Genomic DNA, 12,837 nt, shown 5'->3' with positions numbered 1-12,837 from the left:
GGATCCTAAGCCATGCCCATGAGTCCACAAGAGTCCCTGTAACCACTCCCCTGCACCGAGTATGGGTCGGGTGTGTGCTGTCCTGTCCACCATGCACCAGACTCGGCGGTGCCACCAGTGACTGCTATAGAGACCAGGGGGCTGGCCTGGGCACAGTTTCTATTCTACCACTGAGCCTTATGATATGGTGATTTCTTTTCCTCTTGGTGTCCTGCTTGCCCATTTGAATCCTGAAGAATCAGTGGGTTCTGTTAGTTTAATGCTGAGAAAAGCACACCATTGTGTGTGGAGTGTGTATCAGGAGGACAGGATTGAGGATCCCAGTGGAGCCAGCCCAGCTGTGCAGACGTAGCCTTTGGGTCTCAGGTGGTAGGAGATGGGTCATGATCATCTCAACCAGGGGCTGAGGTCACAGTCCCCGGGGCAGCAGTTGGGCAACTTGTTCACATACTTGGAGAAAGGTCCCTCAGAGGAAGCAGAAGCTCTGTTGCTTCAATGTGGTTTATTAGCTTGCTTTTCCACACTGGCTCGGATTCAGGTGCAGAAGGCCTTTCCCGGAAATTCTTAAAACCAAGTCAGCAATGCCAGTTAAAGGCTGTGCTGCCCCCCAGGGGAAATGCCTCACTGCCGAAGCCCAGAGTTGGCTGGGGGCAGAGTGGGTTGATCCCAGGACCCTCCCCTCCCTGAGAAGGTAAAAGGCAGTGCTGAGCAGGCAGGTGACCCACTCTGGGCCTGCAGTTTCTACACTGGAGTCATTCTGGAGGTTGGTAGGGGATCCCTGCTGAACTCAGAGGATGGGCCTGAGAGGCAAGGGAGGGTGACAACTGGAAGACAGAAGGAAGTGACAGTGGCCGCCTCTGCACAGCAGTAAGAGAGACGCAGAGGCTCAGAGAGGCATTCACGCACCCTAGCTCTGCAAGACCTCCAGGATGGCTCGGAGAATGGCTGCGGCTGCCACTGCCCCGGGGTCTGGCTGGTCCAGCTTCGCAGAACTGATATAACTGGCTCTTCCTGCTCCAGCGTCCATGTTCTTGGTGTCCTGGGCTGCAGCTTCTGCGCTCTGAGGGAAGATGGGGAGGAGCAGATTTAAGGACAAGCCACCAGGCCTCCCTCCTGTCCCAGTTCTGCCAGAGCCGTCTGTACTGTCACCAGGGTAGAGAGGTGACCTCCCACCTGTCTCTAGCAGGGCAAGGGACCCCATTTACTGAGGGTCCCAGATATCACGTTGGGGCTCTATTCATCTCTTTAGCCTGACCACACCCTCTGAGATAGGCACTCATCTCCATTTTTAGAGGAGAAAATGTAGGTCCAGGAAGGACATTAACTTGCTCCCTGGGTAGCTGGGCCAAGCTTCACTCACCTTGACTGCTTTGGTCAGAACTTGGACCAGATCAGCCCCCGGGCTCTTCCAGGCTTGGAGCTCCTGTCCTGCTGCCCACAGAGAATCCAGCTGGACAAGGTGAGGGAGAGGGGAGCTGAGCACAGGCCCTGCCATTGGGGGTGGCCTTCAGGGCCTCTCTAATCAAAAGGGGGAAGGGCTGGGCCCATACACACCATAGTCCTGTCCCCAGGGGCAGCCTTTCCATACCTGTAAGGGAAGAGAACAAATGGGGTTCACTGCAAGGAATCCCTTTGGGGGTGGGGACAGGGCTTGGCTGGGAGCAGGTGACATCCACCACCTCCCCAGCCCACCCTTGGTCTAAGGCACAGGGCTCTGGCTCACTTCTGCATGGCCTCCAGGCCAGCATCCATGGCAGCAGACCAGGCTGGGAGGTCAGTCTTGGCCTTGAGTGGCTGGGCTGCTGCAGTCAGGAACAGGCCATAGAGCTGGGAGGACCAGAATTGAACACTCAGGTCTGGCTAGGCCTCAACCAACCAGGGATTTCTGTATCAGCCCTCCGCCCAGGGAACTGCCAGCACTTACTGCCCCAGATGAGCCTCCCATCTTCTCCAGGAGCAGGAAGGACAATTTGGAGAGAAGCAGGGAAGGGCTGGCAGGGAGTGGACCCTCCTTCAGCCACCCCTGGATCGCTGTAGGCAGAGAGATGGTGAGGAATTCAGAGACCCTCCCTCCCAACAAATGCCCAGATCCCACTGCCAGGCAGAAGGAATGGGCCCCAGAAGAGGCCAAGGGAACCCACATTAAGAAAGAGAACCCAGGGTTCCCTTTTTATATCCAGTGTGCTATGTGGAGAGGGTTGAGGAGTGGTGACTGACAGGGTCCTCGCAGTCACCCAGCAGTGTGGCCTGCCTGAACACCCTCACCTGACACTCCTTACCCTGCTTCCCTGCTTCAGTCCGCTCCTCAGCCCTTAGCACTACCATCCTTCATCTTTTACTGATTGTTTATTGTTTGTCCCCTGGCCAGAACATGAGTCACGAGGGCAGTGATTTTTGTCTGCTTTGCTTACTATTGTATCCACAGAGTTGCCTGGCCCAGAGGCGCTAAATACATTTTTTTTGCCTGACTGGTGCTAGACAATTAAGAGCCATTAACCAGTCCAGGTAAGCCGAGAAAAATAAGGACTACAGAGCGAGTTCTCTTTGAATCTAAAGTTATTATTCACTGCAAAAGATTACATTTTGTTCTAAAATGACTACCTTCCCACATTTGTAGTGTTTGAAGGACCTTTTCTCTATGAAAATAGGTGGAGGGGGTGCTAGGTTTTGTGAATGACAGTGCTTAGCAAACTAAAAGTCGGGAGCCCATGTCAGCACTCCAAATGTTTTTGAAATTGTTCTGGTTCATGAAATGCCAAAATCTCAGAATCAATGTGACAGCAGCCCCTCTCCTCACCCCAGAGGGGCCCTGGCACCAACCTCTGGCAGCGCGACTGTGGGTGGTGCCACAGTCGCCATCGCCGGCAGCACGGTCCAGGGCATTCAGATGTTCCTCCAGGCCCAGGAGGGTACTGCACACACGTTCCAGCACAAGCGCCGTCCGCTTCGAGGCTGAGCCTGGAGGGAGAGACAGCAGGGAAGAGATGTACCTGGCCCTTCTCATAGCTGAACTTGAAGGTGTGGGATATGTGAGTGTTAGGGCCCCTATACACCCCTCACCCTTCAGGACTCAGGACAATGCCTGAGCCACTTGCCCCAACAGCAGGGTTTGGTACCTCCTACAGCAGTGGAATCATGGGCCTCTGGGGGCTCGGTGGGGGCTGCCCGGGTTCGCTTCCGCCCAGTCACAGCGACTCTGGGGATGTTAGGCCAGGCTGATGCGGTGGTTTCAGCATCTAGTGACAGCAGGAAGACTCTAATCTTAGACACTGTTGGCTGGCCAGGGATCAAGTGGGGCCTGGATTCCCCACCTGGTGGCCCAGTTCCCTCTATCTTAAAAAGCAAGTACTGAGTACCTACTGTATACAAGGGAAGGGGGGCTGTCCTCAGGGAGGAACCTAATAGCAACTCCTCCAGTCATGTAAGAGCTGGAGAAGGCTGAAAAAGTCAGAAAGGGTCTTTCCACGGAGGCCTGACTGTCATGGTCAGCCCTGATGGGGTCTCCCCAAGTCCCCCTGGTTCCTTCCACCTACAAGGAGCCCTGGCTTGGGTGACCCCAGGTTTTAGGTCTCACCTATCAGTTTCAGGTGGGGCTCATCCACTAGCAAGAGGGTGATAGAAAGGCCAGGCATCTCCAGGGCTGACATGAAGGTGCCCACCAGGGCACGGGCAACCTTTACCTCACGGCCCTCTGCAACACCAAAGCATGCATGTCCATGAGGGAAGGTGGGAAGGGTAGTACTTCCCCACTTCCCCCAGCATCAGATAAACAAATAGAAGAGAAAAACAAGGACTCTGGAAGCTGGGGCTCCAAGGTCAGTAGGGAGATGGTCAGATCTGCTCAGGGTATTCCTCCATAATGCCCTAAATTGCCACATTCCCTGGCAATGTCCCTTCTATAGGGGTAGGTCTTGTTTAATGAGCTCTTACAGGTGCCAGGCACGGTGCTAAATGTATCATGTATGTTTAGTCTCATTTAATCCTCACAACAACCTATGAGGCAGGTACTATTTTCACCCCTCTCTACAGACAAGGAGCAGGCTCACTGCTCGCAGCAATTAGGTGGCAGAGTGACACCTAACTCAGGCTCATTTGACTGCCCAGCCCAAGCTCTGGGCCATCACAAGACCCTACCTCAGCTGCTTTTCTTATGTCCAGCTTCAAAGGGCTGGAGGGAAGCAGCTCTGGGGGTTGGGAGGTCCCCTTCCAGGGCGGGGCTTACCCAGAGAGCGGACAGCAGCGTCAGCAATGATACCCAGTTCCAGGAATGACAGGCCACCCAGGTTGTTGACCATCAGCACCACTGAGGAGCCTGTAGGCAGACATGGCACCCCGGTGAGTCTCTCTGGGGGTCCCCTTACCCAGCAGGGAGGAAGGGCTTGGAGACAAAGGGTGTAACAGCCTCTCACCAGCCTGCACAGTCACATGGGACACGTTGGAGGGGTTGGTCATATGGTCGAGCATGAGAGTCACAATCTCGTCGGCAGTTGCCATCTGCCAGAGGGATCCAGGTGTGAGCTGTGTCCAAGGCCTTGGCCTTAGACCAGCCTGGGCCAGGGAGTCCACCTACCTTTATCCTGCGCACACCAGCTTCCCCGTGGATCCCTGTGGAAAGACGCAATCATTGCTGACACGCTCAGGCCTGGGGATTCGCTCATTGTGTTTTTATCAAGATTTATTCAGTGCTAGGCTAGATGGGGAGTGGGGATAGAAATGGGCAGAATAGTGAAAAATACACTTTCTGCTGTCTAGGAGCTGTGGCTTGGTGGTGGAGAAAGCCAGGAATGTAACATGTTTTTTTTTAGCCCTCACCCGAGGATATTTTTTCCATTGCTTTTCAGAGAGTGGAGGGGAGAGAGAGAGAGAAATCGATGTGAGAGAGACACATCAATTGGTTGCCTCCGGCACAAGCCCCAGCCAGAGCCAGGATTGAGCCTATAACCGAGGTACGTGCCCTGCCCTTGGCTGGAACTGAACCCAGGAGCCCTCAGTCCATGGGCTAACACACTAACCACTAGCCAAACCAGCTAGGGCTGAGAATGTAACTTTTAATTAGTTAATTAGATTTAACTAGAGGCAGTCACAGTGAAGAAACTTGAGGCCTCTGCCCATCACTTTGGAAGCACAGAAGTGGAAGAGGGAAAGCTTTGCAGCGAGGGTGGCCTCTGAATGGCCCTTGAAAGAAGGGCTGCATTTGGCAGAGGACCCTGGAATGATATGAGCAAAGGTAGGGAGTGGGCAGTGCATGAAGCCTCACATGGCTGGAGCCCTGGTGTGGATGGCAAAGCAGGTAGAAATCAGGCAGATTGAGCCAGAAGAGGGTCAAGTGCCCATTTGAAAACACCAGGACCTCTTAGGTGACAGCTCCAGGTAAGCTGAGAGGACAGGTAGATGGTTCCCAGGGCATAATATGTGGGTATAACACCGGGAGTAGGCATGGCTAGGACAGGGGTGGCCACAAGCTTACCCAGGCCCAGCTCTACCTCATCAGCTGCAAGTTCAAAGGTGGGTCTGGAACCAGGGACACTGCAGGAGGACAAGCTCACTCCCAGGGTTCCTATGAGAAATGAGGTATGAACGGGATGACTGCTCTGCTGTTGGCATCAGTCAGGGCAGCAGGCACCAGACAGGGCGGCCTCTTTGTTTCAGCCTCTCCAGCTCAAACCTAGCTCTGGAACCCAAGCCTACTAGTCCCCATGGCAAGCCCTCCTATATAGCCGCTGGAAACCTGCTCCCAGTCCCAAGGTCAGCCTCCTCTTCTCTCCCCGCTTCCCAATCCCTGGGCTGGCACTCACCCATGGCCTTGGCGATCACGTTCACCCGCTCTGTGATCTCCTTCAGCCCCACACCTGCCTCAGCCAGGGCACCCGCCATCTGTACCCACAGAGAAATAAGCCCCCACCGGGGAGGGAGTCACTATAGTACTTGGGGGTTGAAGACAGGCTGAGGCTGAGTTTCTAGTTGGCAGGGGGACTCTGAGTATTGTCACATCAACCTGGCCCATCGAGCTCAGGGCAGAACAGTATATCCTGCATTCATAATGAACTTGCCAGGAATCTTTAAGAATCCCAGTCTGTTGGAGCCAAAAAGAATTTTACAAATGGAGAAATGGGCCCAGAGAGGGGAGATAACCTGTCTAATGTCACACAGCAGCTGATGGCCAGTTTCCTGATTCCTAGCCTAGAGTTCTTTCTCCAGGGCATATACACTGTAGCTCACTTTACCCACCCACCCATTCACCCCCTACCCACTCACCCATCCATCCACCCATCCATCCAGTCACCCTCCCATTTTTTGTCAAACATCTAGTATGTGCTTAAATGAAGAAAAAAAAGTGACTAAGTCACAGTCCCTTCCTGGAAGGAACTCAGTCTGGGAGGAGCTGGGGAAGCAGACACACACAAATTGAACCTTCAATGAAGGTAATAAATGCAGTGCTAGAGTTTGTGGTAGGTGTGACAAGGCACAGAAAAGGGGCTCCTAACCAGCTCAGTGTAGTGGGAGGGAAAACGTCCCAGATGGGGCGACACCAGAGCTATACCTTGACGGAATAGGAGTTAGCCAGGCCAAAGCGAGTTGAACGGAGAAAGGACTTTTAAGGATGTAGGTACATCATCAGGAAAGCCCCAGAGATGAGCCACAGCCCAGTGGTACAGAGAACTGGTATTAATGGAGCATAAAAGGATGGTAGGGTTGATGGGAGATGAACTTGGAGAGTTCAGGGAGGAAGGCAAGAATGTGGTGGGTGCCAGACCAAGGAGCCTGAGCTGACTCTAGGCACCCTAGAGGGCTTTCAGCATGTGAGCAGCCTGATCAGATACACATCTTCATAGGACACCTCTGGGGTAGTGTGGCAATAGGCTGGAAGGGTAGGCAGGAAGCAGGCCAGGGAGCCCAGGAGGGCAGCAGCTGCAGCCAGCTGGGTACCAGCAGATGAGCGCTGAACCAAGGCTGGGGCAGGGAGGGCAGGGCTCTTGAGGATGTGTGTTGAGGCAAAACAGGGCGATGGCTGGGTGTGGGGAATGGAAAAGGAAGGGCCTGGGAGAATGCCTATATGCTGGGCTTAGGTAGGGGAGGGGATGGGGGGCCTTCCTGGATCAGGGAGCACTGGGGAAGGAATGGCTTTGTATGGGGTGCGGTGGTTGGTAAGATCTAGGTACCAGGTGCTGCCAGAAGACAGCAGGCTGGGAGGGGCTGGCCAGCCTGTGTCCTGGGGAGCCTCACCTTGTGTATGAGCACCGTGCCACAGAGCCCCCGCCTGCCTGCCTTCTTCAGGACGGTGAAGGCACTGTCATCCCCAATGACCACCATCTCCACAGGGATGCCCTCAGCCCGGGCATGCTCCCGGGCCAGGCCGAAGTTGAGCCGATCCCCCGTGTAGTTCTTTACGATGAGGAGGGTCCCCACTGCAGGAGCAGCCGGCAGAGCCCCATCAGCACATGCCCTCACCAATTGCCCCCAGCTTGCCTTCCTGGAAGCAGTCCCTCCTACCTGTGCCCGCCTGGGCCACTGCCCTGATGGCTGCCAGGATGCTGCCAACTGCTGGGGAGGTGAACACAGCTCCCGCGATGACCCCTGTCAGCATCCCCTTCCCTATGAAACCTGAAGATGGGTGGGGAGAGAATGCCAGGTGGGGACCTGTGCCTGCTGCCCCTAGCCTTTCCCTGCTCCTGGGCTTCATGGTCTAGTGGATCCCACTGTGTGCCTGATGCTAGAAAAACACCTGGGCTGCTTCCCACAGATCTTCACTCAGGAGTTATCTCCTTGGACAGGCCTTCCTTGACCCTCAGCTGAAGTTGTTACCCATCTTAGCCCCATGGCTTGCTGTTCCTTTCCCTGCTCTCTTGCCTTCATGGTCTCACTTACACACTCTGGAATGATCTCTTTCACTTATGTGTTTATCTGGTTACCGTCTGTCTCTCCAGAGAAGAACAGAAATGTAGGTACCTTGTCTGTCTGGTTCACTGTTGCATCCCTAGTGCCCAGAACAGTCCAGGCATACAGTGGGTGCTCATTAATGTTTGCTGAATGGGTGGATTTGCTGAAGGGAGACAGGAAAGGTACAGAGGATACAAAGCCTGGTCCTTGCCCCCAGGAGCTCTCAAGGAGAGCTCACATGCCTGGCACTAAACAGAAAACAATCCAGGACTGTTCATGCTGTATGTGAAATTGAAGGGTGGGAATTTAGAAGAGGGATGTTGCTCTAGGTTGGAAGAGTCAGGAAGGCTTCATAGAGGAGGTGACAGGTCAGCTGGAAGGCCCGGAGGATTCACAGAATCACTGACTCTCAGAGCTGGAAGGACCTGAGAAATCATTTGGCCCAACCTCTTACTTTTATAAGCTATAGAGACTGAGGCCCAGAGAGAGGCCATAACTGGCCCCAAATCACAGTCCAAGGTAGTGGGAGAGTGGGAACCAGGACCTGGTTCATGACTCTGGGCTGGGCTCTGAACCTTCTAGCAGCACTGACAATATCTCCAGAGCCCCTACCCCCACCTCTGGCCTGGGGCACTCACCAGCGTGGGCAGGCTCATGGCCAGAGCCCCCACCCGACAGCAATGCCACTCGGCCCTTGAGGCTGTCCAAGTCAGAACGGAGGGCCACACGGTGGCCCTGCAGGAGCTGCAAGTTGGGGTTGCAGGCCACCAGGCCAGCAAGGGCATCGTCAGCACAACCTGCCACCGAGTTCACCAGCTTCTTGGAGGTCTGTAGAAAGGAGTGAGGAAGTTTTCAGGTGTGGCCTGGCCCCCACCCTACCCAGTCACACAGCTATGGCCAAGACTCCTCTTCCACTCCCACTCAGGAACTCCAGGGAAATGGCGCTGGAGCAGGAGCTCCAGGGACACACAGAACTGGGTGTCATTTTATCAGGTGGGTATTTGTCAGTTCTCTTCTTTTTATCCTTTGCTAATTTATGAAATGTTTTGGACTGTGGCTTAAACTTATCCCAAAGAATAGCTTCAATACAAAGAAAATAGTGTTTTCTGGAATCCTGAGAATAAAAAAAAAAAATTAATAAAATTGGGACCCAAAAGCTTTTTTCTGTCAAAGGAGGAGAAGCCCTAGGCTGAGGCTCCTGTGCCAGAGGAAGGGGCCAAGCAGGCCCTACACTCATTTGTTGTTCCAACTGGGCCTTTGATGAGGGCAGACAATACTACCTGAGCCTCTTGGTGTGCCAGGCCCAGGGCAAGCCATGGTGTGTAGAGATAACAGAATGCTGGTTCTGCCCTCGACAGAAAACACAGAGATTGCTTTCACATGCTGAGGGAAGTGCAACACAAGAGAAATGCACATGCACCCCAGGGGCACAGAGGAGGGGACCTCAGCCTCCTTAGCGGATCCTTTGTGAAGGGTAAGTAGGAATTAGGTAGGTAGAAGGGAGTGAAGGGCATGCAGAGAAAAGGTGTGGAGGTGTGAAATAGTATGTTGGCCAGGCCAGGAAGCAAGTTAGAATGACCTGAGCTACCAGTGGCCATCAGGGAGAGGTGGGAAGGGCCTCACAAGCAGATGGAGGAACCTGGCCACCCAGAGCCTCAGGTGGGAGGGTCATGGGCAGGGTGGCCTGAGAGTTACAGCTGAACTGACACAGGGGGTGCAGGAAGAAGTGGGTGGCAGGGGCTAAGGATCTGGGTTCTGCAGGCATGGGCACCTGGGCTCAAATCCCACATCTGCTTCCATCAGCTGTGAGAACTCTGAAGACACCTCACTGTCCTGAGCTTCAAAGTCTTCTGTAAAATGGGGATTTAATACAGTATATGCCTGTCATATAGTAAAAATTGAATAAAAGGGAGCTACTTCCTTTTTCAAAAAGGTGGAGTTAGCTGAAGGAGGTTTGCAGACCCCATGCAGCAACTGCTTTTGTCCCAAAGAGAGTGTTTTGGACCCAGGGGGTCAGGCTCCCAGTGCCACCTGGTGGCCGGGATGGGGGCGGACTGAAACTGAGCCAGGCCCCGGCAAGGTGCACTTTGGGAGGCTTATCCCCAAGCCTGCCATCAGCAGGCTTTTGTGTAAACTTTGACCTTTCCTGGGTCTGGCAAGGGCCAGAGCCAAGCCAACTGCTTCAGGACAAGGAGACAAATCCAGGTCAGTAGGGAGAGAGAAGAATGGGATCAGTTCTAGTCTCAAGCAGAGACTGAGAACCAGGCTGCCTCTAGGTGCTTTTGAGCATGTCTTGTTAATCTTCCCACCAACCCTATGGAGAAAATATTAGCTCGGTGAGGAAACCGAGGTAGAGTTAAATGACTTTGCCCAAGGTCACAGCCAGCAAGTGCCCATGTCTGCCTGTCTCCAAAGCTGGTTCCATTTTGGACTTATCATGCTTCTTTCCCCGGGGGGCTAAAGGAAGGCTGGGAGTGGTAGAGGTCTTGCCCTAGGAAGGGCACGGACATGTAGCTGTCAGAGCCTGCCAGGGACTGGATATGCAATAAAGTTGTGATTGGTCTCAACTCCAAGCCCTGCCTCCAGTGCCACCAAGAAGGTGATCCCTCACCATCGCTAACAGCCTGTCCTGCCTGGGATTTGCAACCATTCCCATACCAGAGTCAGAGGAGGGCTTGGGACCAGTGCCAACCCTGGTTCCCAGGGGCCTGAGGGGACAGAAAAGGAAAGGAGATTGATTAGGCATTGTGCAAGGCCCCAGGACTCTGGTCTCATAAACACCTCATAGCCACTGGAGGTAGACCTTAATCTGCCTCATATTGCAAGGATAAAGGCTCACAGAGGTCAAGCCTTCTATTAAAGGTCAGACAGCTGGTCAGTGGCAGGCTGACATTTGAACCTGGGTTTGTCCAAGGCCTGCTTTGGTTTGTATCAGTTCTAGAGTGGGTATGGAGCATGAGCTTCCTGAAGTGTAGATCCCACCTATGGGACCAGCCCACACATGCCCAGGCTCAGGAGCAGGCACTAGGTCCTTCTTCATGGCTCCTTCTGTAACTGGTACAGTGTCTATTACAGAGTAGGTACCTGTTAATGTTCTCACCTAAAGACATGACCCAGACCTGGGGCAGATGGACCCTGGAGGGACTCAGAGGCTGCAGCCCCAGGCCTGGGTGGGACTAGCTAGGAAATGGAGGGAAGCAGACCAGGCCCTGAGAGGGACCCTTTGTCTTAACTTCTCTGAACCTTAGGAGGCAGCAGCATCTCTAGATCACTGTGTAAGGAACTCCAGCGTGCCCAGGGTTGGCATTCCCCCTCCCCCACTGCTCCAAGCCCAGTGTCCTTCCCCAGCCCTGGCTTTCATGAGACTCACCATGGCGAGGAGGCTCTGAAGCAAGCAAGCTGAGTTCACACCCTTGCACTGAGCTGCAGAGGATGGGCGATCCTGTAGGTGCCACCTGGGTCTCAGCACAATGAAGGTGGCAGCAGCACCTGCGGGAGAGGGTAAGAATGTGTTGCTGAAGGCACCCAGAACCTACTGGCACAATCACGTTTCCAGAGCCCTTGTAATTAGGGAGCTGCCCCAGACTTTGATCTAAGTCTAAATTCCAGAACGTGGGCTGGGGATGGGGTAGAGCGTGGGGCTGACCAAGGTTCACACCTGCACTTGGCTGCCAGAAGACAGATCTATCCAAGTTGGGCACAGAGCTGCCTTTATGCCCTGGAGCAGCACCCACTTTGTCACCAAGAGGTGAAGTAAGCCACAGAGTAACATCATCTCTTACATAAGCATCATATGCACTGAGTAAGTTCACAGAGGTCTTCACACACTTGCTCTTGTTGGTACTGGTACCAAACCAAGAGGGAAGCAGCTGAGCCTGTGAGCAAATTTTACTTCTGGGAAAGTGACTCAGAGCTCTAGGGACTTGTTCAAGGTCATACTAATAAGGGCCAGGACTTAAACCCATGTCTAGTCTTCCCATAAAGCCCGTGTTCTTTCTACTGATAATTTAATGCCTCCAAAGTCAGGCCGAGTCCCTGATGTGGGAAACCACACATGTAAACCCCAAGGATGTTTTAGCTCCCCTCAGTTCAGCCTGGTTCTGAGGTGTCTTGGGGCCATTCAGGGTCTGCAATGGGAAGAATCCACACCTAGCTCTGCCTCTGACTTACTGGGGATTTTAGGTGAACCAACTCCTGGAGCCTCGGCTTCCTCATCTGTAAAAGGGGGGTTGTACCCTCTGTGGCATTCTGCAGGTGTCTGAACCACGCGGTTCTCCTCCTTGCCGAGCCCGTGTGAGGCGGCCTGGCCTGGAAGTTGCAGAGCTAAGGGACTGCTTTCCCCGGTCATTAAGGTTCTCACGGGGGACATTCTGGTTTTGTTTCTGAGGTCAGAATTTGTACAGCAACAGGGGCGCTAAAAATGCTGGGCAAGCGGCCTGGTGGGCCCTTCAAAGTCTGAAGAATAAAGCAAAGTTCAAAGGGGAGAGGCGAGCCTCCTGGTGCTCCACTGCCCCAGTGAGGCGGGCGGTAGGCCATTCTGGGGTCAGATGAGGGTACCAGCTGGGTTTGGAGGAAATGGGGGGGCCAAGGGGAGGGAGGCACGGACCTTGGTCTAGCCTGGGAGGTGCACAAATTGCTGTCACCTCCCTTCCCTCTCTAGGCCTCTGCAGTTCTTCCGGATCCAAAAGAATGAACAGCCCCCAGGCTCTGGAGCAATGGAGTGGGACAGGACGGGGCCTGGGGCGGGGAGAAGGGCGCGGACTGGGGCTGAGGTCGGCGGGTCAGCTCTGAGGGCGTCGGGACATCGGCGCAACTCCCCAGCCGCGCACCGGCCGCTCACCAACCCCGTCAACGCCGCCGCTTCACAAGGCCCCCAGCCGGCGCCCTCATCCGGGCACTGCGGGCGCCGGTGGTAAGCGACGGGGCGGGGCCTTCGGGGCGGGGCCTCCTTTGGTTGGC

At 54.4% G+C, this 12,837-nt stretch overlaps 1 protein-coding gene across 8 annotated transcripts; it reads right to left on the bottom strand.

Moving 5' to 3' along the window:
• Nucleotides 1-243: 243 nt before the first annotated feature.
• On the bottom strand, nt 244-12,792 carry TKFC (triokinase and FMN cyclase). 8 transcript variants are annotated; one of them, XM_081152767.1, is made up of 19 exons: nt 12,485-12,792; nt 12,049-12,186; nt 11,249-11,367; nt 8,517-8,706; nt 7,492-7,602; nt 7,225-7,406; nt 5,796-5,874; nt 5,468-5,557; nt 4,571-4,605; nt 4,410-4,494; nt 4,223-4,312; nt 3,575-3,691; nt 3,117-3,236; nt 2,821-2,958; nt 1,925-2,031; nt 1,724-1,827; nt 1,555-1,588; nt 1,361-1,450; nt 244-1,060 (listed from the first exon to the last, which is right to left on the bottom strand). In XM_081152767.1, the coding sequence occupies exons 3-19, from the start codon at nt 11,249-11,251 to the stop codon at nt 908-910; spliced, it is 1,728 nt and encodes a 575-aa protein (XP_081008893.1). In that variant the 5' UTR covers nt 11,252-11,367; nt 12,049-12,186; nt 12,485-12,792; the 3' UTR covers nt 244-907. The 8 variants fall into 8 exon arrangements, with proteins under 8 accessions (XP_081008893.1, XP_081008897.1, XP_081008896.1 ...); XM_081152771.1 differs by lacking the exon at nt 12,049-12,186 and adding an exon at nt 10,537-10,586 and having other exon boundaries at nt 12,723-12,781; XM_081152770.1 differs by lacking the exon at nt 12,049-12,186 and adding an exon at nt 10,537-10,586 and having other exon boundaries at nt 12,708-12,762.
• Between the last annotated feature and the right edge of the window lie 45 nt (nt 12,793-12,837).

The sequence above is a fragment of the Miniopterus schreibersii genome (assembly GCF_964146895.1).
Source record: "Miniopterus schreibersii genome assembly, chromosome: 12".
NCBI lineage: Eukaryota > Metazoa > Chordata > Mammalia > Chiroptera > Miniopteridae > Miniopterus > Miniopterus schreibersii.
Note: the sequence above shows the minus strand (reverse complement) of the source record. Positions and strands in the feature narration are given on the sequence as shown.

What these genes read in the sequence shown, in the direction of transcription:
- TKFC (XM_081152764.1), bottom strand. Translation starts at nt 12,247, where the DNA reads ATGTCCCCCGTGAGAACCTTAATGACCGGGGAAAGCAGTCCCTTAGCT. An exon ending in TGAGGTAGAGCTGGGCCTGG is followed by an intron (nt 4,606 to 5,467) that starts GTAAGCTTGTGG and finishes GTCTTTCCACAG; the next exon opens with GGATCCACGGGGAAGCTGGT. An exon ending in CTGGTGTGCGCAGGATAAAG is followed by an intron (nt 4,495 to 4,570) that starts GTAGGTGGACTC and finishes TCCCTCTGGCAG; the next exon opens with ATGGCAACTGCCGACGAGAT.